General features: G+C 44.2%; 1 protein-coding gene across 2 annotated transcripts in view; it reads left to right on the top strand.

The window, feature by feature from the left end:
• The window catches only part of RFTN1 (raftlin, lipid raft linker 1), a 192786-nt gene that overhangs the window by 98904 nt on the left and 74143 nt on the right, over window positions 1-19739 (top strand). For both annotated transcript variants that reach the window (XM_045088943.1, XM_045088942.1), the window contains exon 4: window positions 5505-5613. In XM_045088943.1, the coding sequence (XP_044944878.1) occupies window positions 5505-5613 (109 nt within the window). The remainder of the gene's footprint in view (window positions 1-5504; window positions 5614-19739) is intronic.

The following is a 19739-nucleotide window of genomic DNA, read 5'->3' as shown; positions in this document are numbered from 1 at the left end:
ATCTGAAAGCTGATGGCTCTCAAATTCATATCTTCAGCTCCTCTCCTGAAATCCATCCAGATTGGACTATGTATTAAACTTTCTACCAGACATCTCTAATTAAAGGTCTGCTGTGTAAGTCAAATTCAACACTTCTGAAACTGAATTATTGACTTTCTTCCAAAACTGTGCCACCCACAACTTTCCCCATTATAATTGCAGCAACTCCATCCAATCTACCAGTGGCCAGGACAAAAATTCTCAGTCATCCTCATCTGCTTTCTTCTTTCTAGACCCCATGAGGAAGTCTTGAAGTTTCCACCTTGAAAATATATCCAGAATCCAGACTTTATGACTGCTGCTACACTGCTAAAAACTCACTTTGAGCCATCATCATCTCCCTGCTGGACCACTGAGTTAGTCTCTTAGCTGCCTCCTATAGCTGGAGGGAGCCTTGTAAAATAAACCAGATCATGTTACTTCTCTGTTCAACAGTCTCCAACTTCTCAGTTGGAGTCTCCAGGCTTCCTAGTGACTTTTCAGCCTTGTCTTCCCTTCCTAGTCTGCCCTTTATTCACTGAGCTTTGGCCTCAGGGCCTCTGTATTATCTTGCCTAGGACCTTTGCACTGGCTATTCCCTCTGCCTGGAAGCTGTCATCCTAGATATCAGCATGGCCAGCTCCTTCAGTTCCCATAGGTCTTTGTTCTAAATGTCACCTTCCTGGTGAAGCCACCCAGACTACCCCATTGAAACGGCAGCTTCTAAGAGCACCTGGGTGGCTCAGTTGGTTGGGAAGCCGAATCTTGATTTTGGCTCAGGTCATGATCGCAGGGTCCTGGGATGGAGCCTTGCATCAAGCCCTCATTGGGCTCCATGCTCAGCGGGGAGTTTGTTTGAGGTTTCTCTCTCCTTCTCTCCTCCTGCTCATCCTTTCTTTCTCCCTAAAATAAATAAATAAATCGTTAACAACAACAACAAAACTGCAGCTTCCCCTCAAACACTCCTCCTGATTCTCTTCACCTTGCTCTTTCTTTTTTCTTCTATACTTATCCCTGCTGAACATAATGTTATATGCTCATGCATGTTTATTTGTTTTTGCCTATGCACCTCCACTAGACTGTCAGCTCCAGGAGAGCAGAGATTTTTGTCTGTTTGTCTATTGATATATGCTAAAGAATAGTGCCTGGCATATAGTAGTAGTAGTCAGTATTTCTCAAATGAATAATTATGAACTGTGAGGAGTGTTTGGAAAGTAAAGATGCAATTATAGATGATAGTCACTAGGTCAGCAGTGGCTAATGTTTGCTGAGCCCAGACCTCTTGTCATGCCCTGTGCTAAGGACTTTACATGTTTTTGTCTTACTTAGTTTTTACAAGGATGCTAAGAGACAGCTACTCATAATATTCCCATTTAGCAGTGAAAGAAACCAAGACACCAAAAGTTTATATATATTGTCCAGAGTCACCTAGAGGTAGTTTAAATTGTCCAAAGTGAACTAAAGGTGTATCATTGACCTCTAGTTCTCATTGATCCCCTTCTAGTTCACTTTAGCACCTGTAGCCTATAAATGGCAAATCTGGAGAAAATTAGGGAATAGGCAATGGAGGGAGGAGGTGAAGCTTATGTCTTTGTTAGCAGTACTCTTCTCAGAGTGCTTACATTTAATTTCAGAGTATTTGGTGTTAATTTCCAGATGAGGGAGGCTTTTGGTAGTTAATCCTGCATCTCCAGAATTTTTCTTTTTGCATAATCCTGCATCTCCTTCCTTTTTCTTTTTCTTTAAACCCAGATCTCTCTGTCCTTTCCAAAAGTGGAAGCCATCACAGCTTCATTCGAGGGCAAGTTTAGTGGCTTCTCATTTCTTTTTCCCAGAATAACACAAGGACATGAACTTCGGGGAAACATAAGTGGTGTTTCCCCTCTTTCGTAGGAGGGTGACAAATGCCTCCTCAGCTGAGAGTTTCATGCCAATGCTTCTTCCCTGGGGACTTGAATGACTGCAGAGTATCTATTCCCTCCTGAAGTGATCCCTTAGAGGGCTACCTCTGGCCCCTGAAGCCACTTCTGTTGGGTGTCTGCTTCTCTCTCCCAAGGTGGTCTTGACCCTCAGAGACAGGAAACCTTATCACCTGTCAGTGACTGCTCTAGGTGTTCTTTTTTTTTTTTTTTTTTAAGGTTTTATTTATTTATTTGCCAGGGAGAGAGAGAGAGAACGAGAGCAGAAGCAGGCAGAGTGGCAGGCAGAGGCAGAGAGAGAAGCAGGTTCCCTGCTGAGCAAGGAGTCTTATACAGGACTCTATCCCAGGACCCTGGGATCATGATCTTAGCTAAAAGAAGCGGCTTAACCCACTGAGCCACCTATGTGTCCCCTCTCTTTGTTCTGAGTAGATCTGTGGGCCTGGGCCTAGCCATGGTCACCAGTGGGAAAACACGAACCTGCCTTGTCTTCCTGCTCAGCAACTGCTACTGTTTTTCTGTGCTCTGCAATAAATTGCCACAAATTTAGTGTCAGAAAACAACATGCATTTATTACCCTACAGTTTCTGTAGCTCATCTGGGATCTTTGCATCTGGTCTTCATCAGGCTGCAGTATAAGTGTTGGCTTGGGCTGTGATCTCAACACAGGCTCACCTGGGAAATAAATATCTGTTTTCACTGCTCCCTCAGGTTCTTTGCAGAATTCATCTCTTTGCAGTCATAGAATTGAAATCCCTGTTTCTTGCCAACTGTTGACCAGGGGCTGCCCACGGTTCCTTGCCACGTGGCCCTTTCATAACATGGCAGCTTGCTTCTTCAAAGCCAGCAAGAAGAGTATGTGGCTCTGGTCTGCCAAAATGGAGCCTTACAGTGTTAACGTAATCCCAGGAGTGACAGCCCATCCTCTTTGCCGTATTCTGATGGGTTAGAAGTGAAGTGCAAGTCCTACCCTCATTCAAGGGGAGGGTTTGTACAACATCATGAACACCAGCAGGAGGAGAATATTGGGAGGAAGGGTCACCTTGGGTGTGTTCACCACAGCAGCCTGTTTACTGTTGCTAAATTGTGGAGCTAATTCCTAAAGGCAAGGGAAGACTGATTAGTTGCTCATCTATTCCTTCAGCAGATATTGGATTTGCTTTGCCAAGACTATGGGTCAAGATGTGGTTTTTCATGTTTCATCTAGAATATTTGTAATAATGTTTATTTTTATAGATATTTTGTGCTCCTTTCAGTTCAGATGTAACTGAGTAAATTATCTGATTAAATGAACCAGAGATGCCTTCCTTCCTGTAGTACTTCTTGTTCTAGCACCAAAGGTGGTAGTTACTAGATCCTATACCAAAGATTCTTTCTTTTTTTTTTTTTTAAGATTTTATTTATTTATTTGACAGAGAGAGATCACAAGTAGGCAGAGAGAGAGGAGGAAACAGGCTCCCCGCTGAGCTGAGAGCCCGATGCGGGACTCGATCCCAGGACCCTGAGATCATGACCTGAGCCGAAGGCAGTGGCTTAACCCACTGAGCCACCCAGGCGCCCCCCAAAGATTATTTCTTATGAACCTGGGTTGTAAGTTGCTTAAAGGCAGACTCCATTCACTTTATGAGTGTTTTACTGAGTGGATATGGTGTCAACTTATTTAAAATGATCACTGGTTTTCAAGCTACTCATTTAAAATCTCAGTGGGTGTTTATAAATAACCTCTCATGGTCTGACATTTGTCTTCATGTGACAGAGAAGCTGGGATTTCATATCTTCGAACACCTCCTCCCACGCCTGTCTTCATCATTTGAGACCTCACAAACACCCATGACAGCATGTCATGACCAAGTCTTTGAAAACTCTAAAATCTTTTGCTTTAGTTCCCCTTAATATGTGTTTTGTGGGGGGGTGGTAGGGGATGAGAATGTGAGGAAAAAACGAGAGCTAGTATCTAGTCTGACAAAGTTTTAATGCAAGAAAGCTCAGGCACAGAACTGGTTTCTTCTTTTGGTGTTAGTTTATTCCAATTTGACCAGTTTGGAATCAATTTATTCTTTTATGTTTTGAAAGTATGTGCCTCAATCCCTACTCCTGAAAGGATGAATTAGGAGGGAAAATAAAATCAAGACACGCTATTGACGTTTGCTTACCCGATCACAGTTGCACACCTGGGAAAAACCAAATCCTCTTTAAAATTTTTTCACTTTCAAATTTCACATAAATCATACCCAGAGGGTTAATGGTAATGTAAGTTGCTTTTAATGATATATAAAAATCTTAGAAATTCATTTTTAAAATATAGCAAATATGCATATTCAGAAACCACTTATTTGGTAGGATACATGTGTATGAGTTCAGTGTGAAAGCGCCCACTTTAAGAATTTTCTGGCCACACCTGCTCTTACAGGGGCTCCATGGGCCCCTCTTTGGTAGAGCTCCTCATAAGTGGGCTGAGAGAGCCCTGCTCACCCCTTGGCCAGTGGGGTGTGGCTGTGCTAGTGCTGGAAACCCCGGACAGAGCCCAGAATCCTGGTCCCTCAGTCCCGATCCCCGTGACTGGCTAGCCAGAGAGAGAGCGTGCACGCTGTCATACACTTAACAGCAATCCATTTCCTCTTGCCTTATGCCTGGCTGGGTGGGCCAAGGAATCACCTTCCATTTCGGATACTCGTGTGGCTTTCAGGAGTTCCTCATGCCCACATAAGCATCATGTAGGAGTCCCTCAAAGGGAAATGGTGGGAGTTCCTTCTGGTGATCACTTCCTACTGGCTCTCCTGAATGCACAGAGTGTCCCATCATAGGCACGAGGACATGGTGGGAAAGAGGGAAGCAGCTGCGCCACCTGTGTGGGGACACGGCTGGGCCATGCTGGTCGGCTCTGCACCGACCAAAACCCTGCAACTGTTTGCCACAAATGACCTTTATACCCACTCTTTCCCCAGGACTTCAGTTGCCTTATATTCTTTCTTTAATGCATCTTTAATTTGATGAATTTTGCCAGATTGCCTTCTGTAAGGGTTGAACCTTTTTAAAGTCTCTTTAAATTAATTTTAATTTCCTAAGGGCTATTAGAATATATTCTTTTCAGAAAAAGGGAAAAAAAATAGGGATATAGCCCCTAGATCCAGCTCCCATGCAGACCATCTCCATCCCCCAGAGGTAGGTGCTGTTAGTGGTTTGGTGTGTCTCTTTGTCTATGCCTTGTCAGATATTAACCCATGGGAAATAAATATTATAGGAGTATGTGCGTGTTGTTTAATGGATAAGCTATACTGTCCTAAATTTCTATAATGGTATGTTTTCCTTGATACTATGTATAGGTCTTTCCATGATGTGTATAATTAAGTAAAATATATATATATATGTATATAAAATTTGAGCTTTATTATAAATTATTTTTCAGCAGTGCTTTTCAACATTTACTTTCAGGAAAGATTTTGGGGTTTCATTGAATACCCAACAATTCATATATATATGAATATATATCATAAATATATGATATATATATATGATATATTCATATATATAGTGCAAAATCTTTATGTGTTTTTTTCCTCTCTTCAGATCTCAGAAAAGTGATCTTCACAATGAACGCTACATCTTGGAATTAGATTGCTGTTCCTCCTTAGACCACCTGACAGGCCAGAAACTCATCCCAGAGTTCATTAAGAAGGTGAGCCCTATGGTCAGGGGACAACTGACCAGGTTTGCAGTGCGAACTGGTGTGGGATGGCTTAGGGCAGTTCGGCCATACTCCACAGGCTGGGGTAGGAGCCAGGGACTCCTTGGACCTGGGTCTCTGAGCAGCCCTACAGGGATGCAACCCCCTACTCTGTACACACATGGCTCAGGCTAAAGATGACTCAGAAACAAGGTAGCTTCCCCCCTTCCCAGGCAGGCAGGACCCTGGACCTTATCTTTTAAGGCTGGATTGGCAGAAATGGCTGATAGACCTGGGCCCACTGCTCAGACTCCCTTCAAACCTTCAAGGTGGTGTGACCCATACCCCCCAGCCTAAATCCCACCTTCCACTTGTCCTGTGGGTCTTCATTGCCATGAGCCACCTTTCTTTCTAGTGCGAGAGCACCCTGGAGTCCTAAGGCCACTGGCATGAAGTTATACCGGAGAAAATTGCCTAGTTGCAGGAGAATCATTCTCTGCCCAGTAATGTGTCTGGTTTTGAACTTCTCTTCATGCCCTATAAGGTTTCCTGCCTCATTGCAGGGTTCACTTGAGTTTCAATACAAAATATACGGCCGAAGGAATGTCCTTGCCCAAACTGGGACTAAGTTCATTCCTTAATGCTTTCCTTGTTCTCTCTCACCCACTCTTCCACGGTAATTGACAGTTCCCTATCCCATAGAGGGGATGATGCTTTGTTTGAGATCCAGTCTGTCCATTAGTGAACTCATTAATGAATAGTGTTGGCCATCAGCTTTGGGTGAGAACTAGTCCTTGACCCCTTGGTGCTTGGACACAGAGGATGAAACGCCTGTGCTCCCTGACCTCATGTCCTCATACCTAGAAGACAGACCCGGGAGGAGGGAGGAGGCAGCAGGGCGGAAGGGCAGCAGACACCATGTGGCCTGGCTGTCAGGGAGGTCCCTCGTGCCAAGACAGAAAGGATGGATAAGGGTCCCCTGGTGATGGGGCTGCACAGGAAAGGTTGGGGAGATCTCCAAACAGAGGGAGCAGCATATGTGAGGGCCTGGTGCAAGAGCAACTGAGGGGAATCAAAAGATCAGAGAAGCTTTGGGGGAAGTAAGGGAGTGCAAGGGTTGGGGGTAGGGGCCAGGATTCTGCTGTAAATGCCAGGGGGTGGGGGGAGTGGTTTGCTGTTCAGAAGAGTGAAATAATAGTTTGTTTCTTTAAACACCCAGTGACTCCTTTGTTGTTGGTTCTCTTCCTGTCTGCCTGCCTTCAACGTTGATTGAGTGTTCAGGCTCAACAAGGCCTTAGAAATAACCCCCTGCCCTGTGTATGGTTGGGGACTAAGACCAGGAGACTGGGTCAACATTCCTGATCATTTTACTGGGATAATGGAGACTCTTTCTGCTCTAGTGGAATTCAGATAATTACTTAAGAAATGGGGGTGGTGGTGGTGTTGGAGAGTAGGGAAGGAAAAAATGAAACAAGATGGGATCGGGAGGGAGACAAACCATAAGAGAATAAGAGAGTCTTAATCTCACAACCCCCCACCCAGGGTTGCTGGCGGGAGGGGAGTATGGAGTGGGTGGTTGGGTTATGGACATTGGGGAGGGTATGTGCTATGGTGAGTGCTATGAAGTGTGTAAGCCTGATGATTCACAGACCTGTACCTCTGGGGCTAATAATACATTATATGCTAATAAAAATAATTAATTAAAAAAAAGAAATGGGCGGCAAGGCATTTTTTTGTTCACACATGCATAAGCCGGACAATACAAGTGTTTGTATAAGTCACGTAGATGTCTACATAAAAAGGGCCCTCTTTTCTGGTGATGCAGATAAAATGCTCTAGTAGTGATATATATATCTAGTAGTGATATATTAAAGGTGGAACTTGCCCCATGATCTGAGTACTGGGGAATAAATCATTTTAGAAATAGGCTTGTAATCAAGAGTGGGATGCTTGGAATATTTAAGGGGTAGGTGGGTAAGGGGGGCACCCGAGACTTTGTCCATACTATCAAGTGTGCTCTTGTAAAAACATATGATTTGAGGGCTGCCTGGGTGATTCAGTCAGAGAGCAGCCAACTCTTGATTTCAGCTCAGGTCATGATATCATGCATCATGAGATTGAGCCCTGTGTTGGCTCCTTGCTCTGCGGAGAGACTGCTTGGGATTCTCTCCCTCTATCCCTCCCCCTGCACCTGCGTGTTCTTGCTCTCTGTCTCATGAATAAATGAATAAATCTTAAAAAAAAAAAAAAACTAACAAAAACCCACATGACTTGGTGTTTTTGTCTTAAACAAACCAGATCACTGGCATGACTGTCCCATTACACTGTGCCTGTATCAGGTCTTAAGGAGAAAGCAGCCTGATTAGTGGGCACCCAGATACTGGTGTGTGTAGTGTTTATAGTGCAGGTAGACATTTGTGTGTGTGTGTGAGAGAGAGAGAGAGAGAGAGAGAACACACATGTGTGCACATCAGTATCTAATAGTTCATTTGATTAGCTCATTCTATGCTTCTGTAAGAATTATGTTTTTAACACTTTGAAAATTAGATACTTTAAAAAGCCCACTGGTGACATACTGCTCCTGCAGTGCCCCTGGTTTTCCAAAAACAAGCATTGGGTCCAGGCAGACTAGACAACTTGCACACTAGGAGATTTCTAACCCACAGTTGGTCTTCTTCTGTGTATCCCAGCATCTCTCCTCTCAGTCCCTTTAAATAAAGGGTTGGTTCGTGGTCATGGTCAGCAGGCACAGGTAAGGTTTCCTGCCGATGGCTCAGGGTTGTTGAGATTGTCCCGCCATTTGTCCCTTCCTGTCCAGTGTGGCTGAGGGCCGGACCTTGGAAGGATCCAGCCACTGGGTCTGGGCCTCCTTCTTTCTGCTCCTCTTTGTTATTGGACAAGATTTCTCGAGAAGGCACCACTTCTGTGTGCAAAGAGCAGAGGGGAACCAAATATCCCTCTGTAAGATCAACAGCCTATTCCAGCTGATGGCAGAATTTACACATGTGTAAATTTTTCTGTCATCACACAGGTAGAAGACCCTGGGAGCTCCCTGGGAAAAAAAATACTAAAAACCACTTGTGTCTTTTCAGTAAATATTTAATGAATATCCTGGTCCCTATTTGTATAGAGAGAGAGTGGTGACACTTGTTAATTGCCATTCACTTAGGCCAGGATGAAGCTGAGCCACTGGCGGCTACAGCTTACAGTCATTACTTTTTATCTGGGTCATTATTTTGTGTGAAATAATGGCTCCTGTTCCTATGACAAGCAGATCCATCTTACGATGAGATGGTAATTAACTCATTTTGTCATTGTACCATCACACAGGATAAGCTCATATTCTCTGCATATTAGAATTAAATTCAAAGTGATTAGATTTTTTTTTTCTTAAGAACAAGGGCCCGCTATTATTTTTCCACCGAATGTTTCAAATTAGCAGAACTTTTGGATAGAGAACATGGATGGCAGGAGGGAAAGGCAATTTCATTATTTTCCACAATTAGGAAAAATAAAATCATCTATATCTGTGTCATGTAAAATTAGCCGAAGGTGCGGTAATTTTCAGGCCCTCTCTATCATGATTTTCTGCAGAGGGCGAAGGGAATTATATAAAGATGACTCTGTTCCTTTCAGTGCGGTCTGATGATTTCTCTGCACACTTTAGCTGCTCAAATTAAATCTGGGCTACCGCTTTTTGTTTTTCCCCTCTTGTTTCCTGCTGTGCTCCATCCAACCAGCCCTTTCTGTAAATTATTTATTATGGATGACAAAACATTTAAAAGGCAGATTTATGGGCAGACTCAGAGAGACTGTATGTTCCAAGTCCTGGAACCGAATGCTCCAGGGACAAAGAGTCTCAAGGCTCATGGAGAGCCGAGGGGCTGTCTTTGCTCCTATGAGACAAAGATTTGGTCACCAGGTACTTCCGGAGCCTGTCTCATGTGGCTGGTGGATTTGTGGGGCCTCTTGGAATTTCCTGTTCTTCACAGTTCCCAAGGAGATTGTAAAGAGACAGAATGATGTCATACAAAGGGCTTACATGTTCATCTTCGAATTCCTTTATGTTCTTTGGAGCTTCTTGGGAAAGTGCTCAAATGTTTGGAAAACCCTTTGAAGATCTCAGAGTTGCACACATTTTCTGGTTTGTGTTTCAACTAATTCTGGTCAAGGGGCCTGACTGGTAGTGGTGTCTCCCTTCTAGACAGGAGGAAAGAGCTCTGAGAGGAGGAGGGCTTTGCCCAGGGGCTGGGACTATTCAAGGATCAGCCCAGGGAAGGTCTTTCTACGGGTCAGCCAGCAGTGGACGGCAGTGGGACTCAGTTGGAGCAGGAAGGTTCTGTGGGGAAGGTTTTAGAGAGGTGTCGTATATAGTGAGGGCCCTGAAAAGCGAGGGGTGAGGCCAACTATATTGTTCTTGGTAAAGATAAGAGTGTGGAATGAGAGCTCAAGGCTGAGAGTCAGGTTCTGTTGGGCTGCAGTTTGAGACGAACAAAGGGAAGAGGAAGCCTGTTCTGGGCAGTGTTCTTTTGATGACTTGAAACAGCGCCCTACTCAAGGCAGCTCAGGAGGGCTACATCGGGGTTTACTATAAAGATGGAGGAGCTGGCTGGAGCCCCTGCAGCAGAATACAGGGGAGGGGGAGAGGGAAAAGGAGGACTGACAAGGGGGCAGGGAGGAGGGGGAGGAGAAAAGGGAAGGAAAAGATTGGGTTCTCTGGCTGTATTATATGCTGCTGACCCATATTTATGTATCTATAGGTTTATGTGAATTTTAAATGGAATTTCACTGCACCGAGGGAATTTCTGTGTGTGCCAGACACTATAGTCTTAACCCCCATCTCATCCCCTCTGAAGGCTTAGCCCCATTTTATAGGTGGAGAAACTGAGGCACAGAAAAGCTATGCAGTTGGCCCAGTTACAACTCTGAAAGGTAGAACTAAGGTCTGAAGCCAGCCTGTGTGAGCCAGAGGCCACGTTTGTGACCGTTGGGCCATGTTGTCTCTTCTGTGTGGTGCTCAGGGACTGAGGAGGGCTGTCCCAGTTGGAGGAGAGACCGAATGGGAGGCGGACAGGTGTAACTGGGTCCAGTACATGGAGACAGATTTAGAGCCTGGGTCTCTAGGCCTTGCTGCCCATCAGAGAGAGCCACACTCCAGCCATTGTCCAGGTGAGATGTCAGGGTCTTTGCCCTCAAGCTCTCAGCTCTGGGCTCTGCCCCTTAGGTTCACACCCCTTTATGATGGAGCAGGGAGCACTGACCCACACGATCATCTTAGAACTAGGTCTGTCTAACACTGGATCCCAGAAACATTGGAATGTAGGCAGTTGAGGGGAGATGAGGCTGACCCCTGCCTTGTCCTGTGGGGGCCAACTCATGGTCAGAAACTCAGTGGCTTGGTTTAAACTAGATGGTTGTCCTTTCAAAAACCAAATGGTGCTGCTTAAGTCTTGGCTGTAAGAAAAGAACTTGACAGATCTTTAAAATCTAAGCAGCTTCTTTTAATGAAATAGAATATCCTAAATCCTCAGGATCACGAAACTTTGCCTGTAGTATAAAGCAAATGACTCATCATTTGCTTTCTGTCTGATTGTTGAGCGTTAGGGCCTCGTTTCTACAAGTGTGGTGCAGAGAGTTTAATTTTAATTAGTGCAAGGCAGGAGAAATACATGTGAAACGCTTCCCTTACATCCCTACACCCCCACCTACCCCCAAGCCAAGCAAATTGTGCCATTTTAAAAAGGTGAATCTGTCAGGAGCGGGGGAGGAGTGAAGGCAGAATGGCGTGTAAATGATCATGTCCTCAGAGTGGAAGACAGAACTGGGGGGGGCGGGCGGGGAAGAGGCTGGGGTGACAAGTGAGGCATTGCTGGAGGAGAGGGCTATCCTGTTTGCTTTAGTCTCCAGAACGTAATAAACATTTGTCAAGGGAATGAACAAATTAAAAGAGAAATTCAGAGGAAGAATCATTAAGATTGTTTCATAGAAGGGGAGGGAGGACCCTAAAATGACACTCAGGTGACTGAAGTGTGAGGTAGGGTCACTTGTGAGGATGGGGAACACACAGCATGAGGAACCAGAAAGGTAACGAGGTTGGTGATGGACTTGTTAGGACTGAAGAACTGGTAGTACACTCAGAGAACATTCTAGAAGACAGTTTGGTTGCTGGGCTGGACTTCAGGAGGACTCTAGGAATGGAGCTGGTGTCATATGAGGTGCAGTCACAGAGGCCCACAGGATCAGTAGGCAGTGGCAGGTGATGACAGAGGGAAGGAGGTTCAGGTGGTCATCTGGGTGGCACAGGCCCATCTCAGAGGGGTAGCCACCACTCAGCATCGACTCACTGTTGCCTAGTGGAAATACCAAGCCAGCTGTATTTTGGTTGGCTAAACTTGCTCTACAGCAACTTTAGAGAAGTTGATAATGTTTTTATTTTCTTACTATGAAGTCCCTGGGTTTTTCACCATAAGCTAATCAAAAAGTTTAGAACTGTAAGAGCTAGGTCAGTGTTTCTCAAATTATCTGTGGTGAAGGACTAGTTTCTTTGTTTCTTTGATTTGTTTTTTGTTTTGTTTGTTTTTTTTTTCCAGTCCGTTGAGAAGTGATACTTTAGAAAATACAATTAAAATATGGTGGCAGTGTTGAAGAGCCAGAAGAGAGTCTACATGCTCACTCTGACTTCATGCACCTATCTGGTCATGGATTGTTAACAGAAAGTTGGTGGAGCAGCAGTGAGCTGAGAACCACACGTTGAATAGCCACTGGTTGAGGTGGCAAAGATTTGGATGGAGTCATGACCTAAGAACAATTGTGCTTGCAGAGGGGAGAGAGGAGAGCATTATGGCTAGAGTACTGGGGAGGACCCAGAGAAGGAGAAAAAGAAAGAACTTCTCTGAAGTAAGGGGAAAAAAGGAAGAACATGATGTCACAGAATCTGGGGTAAGAGAATAGTACAAAAGCAGGAACGAGGTCGAGTCAGCAGCCACTGGTTGGATGACCCACTGGGTTTGGCCACCAGAAGCTATTGGTTAATCTTGCGAGAGCAGTTTTTAAGAGTAAAGAAGGCCTCCCTCCATGGGTTTAAGAGCCTATGAGTTTGGAAAGAGAGAAAGGAAGTGGTGGTTCAGGATACAGGTGGAGGAAGTTTTGTTTGCTGTCAGTGGGAGCTAAAAGCTACCAGTAGAGAGGAGAAAGTTAAAGTCAGAGGTGAGTTAAAGGTGGAGGCAGGCCCAGGTTGGGTCAGCCCAGAGACTGGGCATCAGCTGCTGATGGGACTGGATGCCCAGTCCTCAGGCTTGGGGAGGTGGTAGGTGGACCCTCATAGGCTTAGATGCTCAGAGTAGAGGGAAAATGTTAAGTCCTGCTGCCTGGAGGCCTCTGTTTTCTTATCAAGTGCCTTTCCTGTCCCAGCCCCTCTTGATCCTCTGTCCCCTTGCTATTTTCTTTGACTTGAGACCTTCCTGTTCTGTCCAGGAAACTTAGCTGAAGTTAATCTGAGCCTGAGGGGAGGGAGGGAGCTGTATGTTTGTCTAGATCACTCCCCAAAAAACAAGACAAATTCTTCGTCTTCATTGGCTCTCTCTGCATGAATCCAAGATCTGGCAGCAGTGGGCCAAAATGCATTCTTGCTTTTTTGAACAGATCATTGAGGACCCCTATGTGGGGGCATCCAGGGATTCCTTAGTGAGCCAGTGCAGGTAATGTCCCTAAGTCACATGAAGTTTACAGTGTAGCTGAGGACACAGACATGGAACAGGTCTCCTGATGGAGGCATAATCACAAATGGTTAATGCTCCAGAGCAGAACATGGTGAGAGACACTGACCCAGGCTACAATCTTCTTTGTACAAAGAAGTGGTGTTTGCACTGCAATCTAAGGGGTAAACAGGGAGAGTCGGGGCTAGTGGTTAGGGAATAGCTTGGACAGAGGCCACAAGGTGGGACAGAGCACGTTTGGTGCAAGGAACGGGAAGGAGGCCATTGTGATTTGACCGCAGAAAGGAGGGTAAGTGCTTGCTCACTGAGGCTTGGGAGGTAGCTAGGACTCACCTCTGGGCTCAGGATTTGGGTCTTACCCCAAATGCAATGGAAGTCCCTGGAGGGTTTTAAGGAGGAGCTAAAGAATGATACCAGATAGATACTTTGGGAAGAGATGTGAGGACTAGATTGGAGGCAGGAGTAGGTGGAGTTAGGACACTGTTGGAGTATCTCTGTGTAGACGATTGGAGATTGTAGCTTCGCTTACAGTTGGAGTGGAGGTGTGGAGAGGAGGTTTGACTTGAGAACTAGGGAGCCAAGGAACTCAGCAAGGTAAGAGAATAGTACAAATTGGATTGGGTCACAGGGTGTGGCGGAGAGGAGCAGATTTGGCCTGAGCAACTGAATGGACAGGAGCCTTTGCTGAGATTAGGAAGACTATGGACCAGGGCCTTATTTCTCCAGTGCAGGAGCTCACGGCAGCCATCTGGGCTGGAGACACCAGCTGGAAAATGCTAATTGAAACTTGATCATGGATGAAATCACTGAGGAAGGAAGGATGCTGAGCCCTGAGGAATTCCAGCACTGAGTGCCATGCAGAGAAAAGAGGCAGAAATGAAGTCACTAAGAGGTCTGAGGGAAACTGGAACAGAGAGGGCAGTGGAGGTTGACAGTATCTCAGCAAGGGAGGGTTGTCAACCCTGTTCGTGTATCAAGACTACAAATCAGAAAGGTGATGTGGCCATGAGGTCATTGGCCACCTCTGTGGAACGTGGTTTGGTGGCTTTTCCCTTTCCAGCACGCAAGGCCTGTTCCAAAATATCTTTAGGTTATGCTCAAAAGGCCTTTCACAAGGCCTGTTCCAAAATATCTTTAGGTTATGCTCTAAAACCACTGTCCTTTACCCTATAGAACTCGTGTGTGTTCCTGTGTTCTTCCTGGTTCTGAGGTTTCTAGTCTTGTGAAGTGGGTTGGGTTTTTTTTTTTTCACTTTTAAATTTAAGATGTTCTTCCTTTCCATGGGCTTGCTGAATTATCTTCATTGTTCTCCTTAATGTAATTTTTTATTAAGTAACTGAATTTTAACACCCGACAAGGGGATTAGAACTTGCCCATGTGTGAAGCATTGCAATTATATGTAATTTTTAGCTTTTGCAACACATAGTGCATGAAATAATAATAATAAGCACACTTGTAGGTTAAAACGGAAACAGAATTAACTGGGGATTCCTAAAATGGCAGTTAGATGTGTCTAGAGCAGAAAGCAGCCTGTTCTTGGCTGTGTGGGCAGCCTGTGGTTGTCAGGCCTGCATTTCTTTGTGGTCTTTGCAGAGAAATTGCCCTAAAACCGAGGAATCAGATAACATTCTAGGGGCTAGTGGAGCAGACAAAAGACTAGAGGGAAAAGAGAAAATATGTCAAGAGAGGTGGCTAATAGGCGCCAATGAATGTTTTATTCTAGGGAGAAATTCAGCCTGGGTGGATGGCTTCCCCCCTCCTGGGTTGCATTTGGCCCAGTGGGAGGCTGATATCTTTTCCATCCCCACTTGTGGGGAGAAGGCTGTTGATGCCAGGGCGCATACAACTTTCTCTAGTTTTAAGAGTTTTAAGGAGGAGCCGGATGCTTGGTTGGCTGTAGGCAAGCCTGTGAGGTCCTGAACCTGAGGAAGATGTGTGCTTCTCCAGGACACAGCTGTGGCCCCACTTGAGATGTACCTCGCTCTCACAGCTATTGAAGTCGGCATCAGAAGGAGTCTGACTGAGCTAGGATGGCCACCACGTTCTAGTTCCCAGTGCCTCCAAACTCTGCTTATAGCAGACCCTGATTTTCCTTTGGGGCCGATGGTAAAACCTAAAGGAGCTATAGATCTGGAGTTCCTTCCTCTTAAGCCAGTGCCTCTTGAAAATGTGCCTTTCCTGCAGTGCTCCTCAGCAAAAAGGGTGCTGTAGTCCACGTGTTTGGAGAATACACATGTTGTAAATCCTCTTGGAAAGGGTCATGATGCTCCTCAAAAGAGTTAAGGTTCTGAAAAGGTCTTCAGTAAGAAACCTGCTTATTTACCTCACCTGGGCATTTCTCAGGTATAATTTAAGAACTTTCCCCTTGCTTCTCCTCTTTCCCAGACACCTATTTCTGTCCCCACCAGGGACAATAACGGGTGGTTAGCAGCAGAGGGGTCAGTCTTCTCTCTTTTTACAGTGGGATCCTAGCGTCTCCCAGCTGCACACAATGGCCATCGTTCACAAGCATGAAAGACTTTATTGCACTTTCTCTGTTCTACTAAAACAGGTTTTTATGCCCAGACAGACACTTGGTGGTTCCTAACCCTCCCCCAAACCTCTAATGAAGGAAAAATCTGGAGCAGAGCAATTTAAAACTCCCTCCTCTCTTTTGTCACTCTAGAAAGACATGTGCTCAGCGCCTCTGTCATTCTTCTTGCTTTTTAATAACACACATAGCAATCTTCTAACACATAGTCAGCAAAAACTAGGTCATTGGATTTGTTGACCGCTGTGGAATCATAGATAGCGTTTGCCCAGCTGTCTGGGTCCGTGCGTGCTTATCTGACCACGGGCCTTTAAAAGAAGCACTGGTTTCTTGGGCACGTTTCCCCTTTTCTTCTTTCTCTCCCTCTCCCCACCCTGCACTCCACCATAGTTGTTAATCAGATCTTCAAATATATTGGTTTTTCCAGCCTTGATTTCTCATTCTTTTATCTCTCCCCTGTAGTTGCTAATCAAAAGTGGCATTTTATTCCTTGGCAGTGCTCTCCAATAGAAATATAATTTCAGCCACCCATGTAATTTAAAATTTTCTGGTAGACATGTTAAAAAGGTAAAAACAAGGGTGGAATTAATTTTAGTATTATGTTTTATTTGGCTATGTTTAGTACTATGCTTTATTTTTTATATATATATATATATGTATATATATATATATATATACATATATATATATATATATATAACATAACCAGAATACGATGTTTCCAACCTGTAATGAGATATTTTATATATATATTTTTTCAAACGAAATCTTTGAAATCTGGTATATATTTTACACTTGTATCACATCTCAACTTGGATGTTACCTTTCCAACAGTTAAAGTGAAATATCGTACAAAATAAGGTTTTAACACCCGACGAGGGGATTCGAACTTGCCCTTGTGTTTAACAGAAAAAGAATTATTTTCTACTGCTTCATTTTTAAAATTTAAGTTGAAGTTAATTAAAATTCAATAACGTGAAAAATTCAGCTCCTTCATTGCTTTGCCCACATTATAAGTCCTTGATAGCCACTTATGGCTAGTGGTTGTTATCATGGACAGCATAGTTCTGTGGGGTTCATTTATTTTAAGCAGTTTCAGTTCTCGGTGTTTTCTAGTTGACACACAAAAAAAATTGTGGTTGAGGCTTCTTGGCCACAAGAAGCAAGGAACAGTATCAGTACGTAGTGTATATTGGATAAGAGAGGAAAACTTTCCCCATGGAAAGATCCAGAACACAGTTTGGAGCAACTTTAGAGCCTTTTAGGAATATATTTGAAATAATTAAATTTTTGTTTATAATATTAAGTATTAATTTAGTTGTGCCTGCCCTTTTTTAGACACATAAAATATAGCCATTTGGAAATAATACTTTTCTCCCCATGTTTACATTTCATGAAACATTTTTATTCCTACTCTTTTAATGCTTCTTTGCCTTCAGCGTCTTTATCATCACCAGAGTGACTTTTTGGGGCATCTAAAATAAGGTTTCAAGCTCATCATATTTACTTTCATCCAAGTTGTTTGGAATCCAGCACTTTAAAGATTCATGAGTGATGCCATCACTAGAAGCTCTAAGTAAAAAAAAATACTCATTCGTTTAATGCTAGGATAGTTGTTGGGTTTTTTTCTTATCCAGCTCAGTGGTGAATGAGAAATCTCCATAATGTAACCCCTTACTCTGCATTGCCCTTTTAGAAAACTCTTTCTATTAAAGATAAGGTAAATACAGGAGGATGCATCAATCATAAGTGTACAGCTCAGTGAGGTGCACAAAATGAATGCACCTGGGTAACCAGCAACTAAGTCAAGAAATGGAATAGCCCAAAGCCCTCTTCTGGCCATTCCCATCACTTCCCTCCACCTCCTCCCCAGAGACAGCCTGTGTAATTTCTAACACCAAAGGTTAGCTTCGCCTGGCTTTGAACTTTATACAAGTGGAATCTCTTGTAAATGGCCTTTTTTGCTCAACAGTCAACACTCTGTGAGTCCCTTCAGGGTCCTGGTAGTTTGCTCAATTGTGTATAGAATTTGTACACTGCTTTTTTAAATGCCGTCTTTGAGAAACATGCATGCTGCAGCCCCAAAAAAGGTTGTTTCATGCCACAGGAATTATTTTAAATTTTTGTTAGATGCGTTTCCCTCCTAAAAAATTAAGTCCATCAGATGACTTTAATTAAGTTCTCAAACCAGTTTTGATTAACGTGTTTTTCCTAGTAAGCATTTTGTTATTCAAAATAAAGTGGCAGAGAGCCCTTGTATTGTGAGAGACTATAAAAAGTCTTGCAGTGTGTGAAGTAATGCATTCCCTCTTTCTTGAGAAATAACACTTATGGGGTAAAACCCAGGGTGTAGCCAGGAGATCCGCGTGGGACTGGGTATGGGGCTGTGTATCTCCCCTTTCAGCTTACAGCGGGGGGCTTGCGTGGGGGGGGGGGTCATCATATCACCATTAGTGAATGAATGCTATTTTAACTCTTGTCAGGAGAGATCATTTGTATGGACTTTCCTCCCCCAAAATATCTGCTTGGCTGGCTGCTTCACTTCCTTCAGATCTCTGCTCAAGTTCACTTCTCAGTGAGCCCACCCACCCTGCCCACCATTTTTTTTTTAAAAAGAGCACCTAATGCCTCACCACTCCCCAGCCTCCTGATTCCCTCTACTCTTCTCTCTCGATCTCTCTCCCCTATAGCTCTTTTTGCCTCCCAGAGCTATTTTACTCTCTTCACTTGGTTATCATGTTTATTGTTTCTTGTCTCTTGTTTCCATGCCAAGAAGAGTGTAGGTCGTACGGCAGATGTGCAGGGAATATTTATGGAATGAAAGAGCGAGAGCTGGTGGGTTTCCAAGGCTTGAGCAGTATCAGAATTGTGTAGACAGATGCTTTCAGAGGTAATGCAGTGATGATAAAGGAGACAGACATTCATACATTTTTCTTTTTCCCTGTAACTTGCAGTAACTTTTCCCAGTGTTCAGGGTGTTCGAAACCTGTTGAGTATAACCCTTTCTGGAAGTGACTTGTGAAGGTCCTCCTGTCACTCGTTTCTACTCCACACTTCTCAGCAGACACGTTTACAAATATGGAAATTACTGTTATCACCAGGAAAGTTTCCAAAGTGACATGCATGCATCTATCTCTCTATCTATCTTTCTTTATGAGATGGAACATGTTTTGAGTGCTAATTATGCACCGTCAGTGAACACATGTCGGGTTCGCAGCACAGGTTGAACTTCCCCGTCTGCGTTGTTCAGAGGTGGCGAACATCCCCACTCAGTGAGACCTCCTGTCTGCCAGATTTGTGTGGGATCCAGCACAGACAATGAATGTGGGAATCGGGAGCGGCCCCACGGCATGCGGAGGGTGGGGTGTCTCCTCTGAGAAGTGGAGTTTATCCTGCCAAGCAGTTCGGCTGCCTCTTGTATCTTCACCCGAAACTGGAAGGTTTCACTTGGATTGCTTGAGATTATGTGGAATCTTTCTGAGGGTTTTTGAGAACCAGTGTGACAGGATTACCGCCCCGTAAGGTTTTCCCCTTTACTGCCTTGGGGGAGAATTCCCACTCAGAGAGCAGGTCATGCCGGGATCAGTCCGTGGTTTTGAACAGGCTTGTAGGGAAAGGTGGGGGAAAGCATTTGGACACAGAGTATTCATTTACTGAAACTGACTTGCCTCCTCAAGGAGAACTCTGGAATTTTAAAAGTCCAATTCCAGAATTTTCTTCTGATTCCAGTAAGGGAAACTTGTGACTTAAGCAAGGCACAACACTTTTGAATTCTTTGTTTCTTCCCTGTAAAATGAGGCTTTTGCACATTGATAATCTCTAATATTCTGTGATTCTGTGGTCAGTCTAGCCTCATCAAAGAGGTTTATTTGACTAATATATTATGGTTTATG

Source organism: Mustela putorius, unplaced genomic scaffold (genome assembly GCF_011764305.1).
Source record: "Mustela putorius furo isolate JIRA1106 unplaced genomic scaffold, ASM1176430v1.1 tig00003834_pilon_pilon_pilon, whole genome shotgun sequence".
In the NCBI taxonomy this organism is placed as follows: Eukaryota; Metazoa; Chordata; class Mammalia; order Carnivora; family Mustelidae; genus Mustela; species Mustela putorius.
This window is presented reverse-complemented; position numbering and strand designations above follow the sequence as displayed.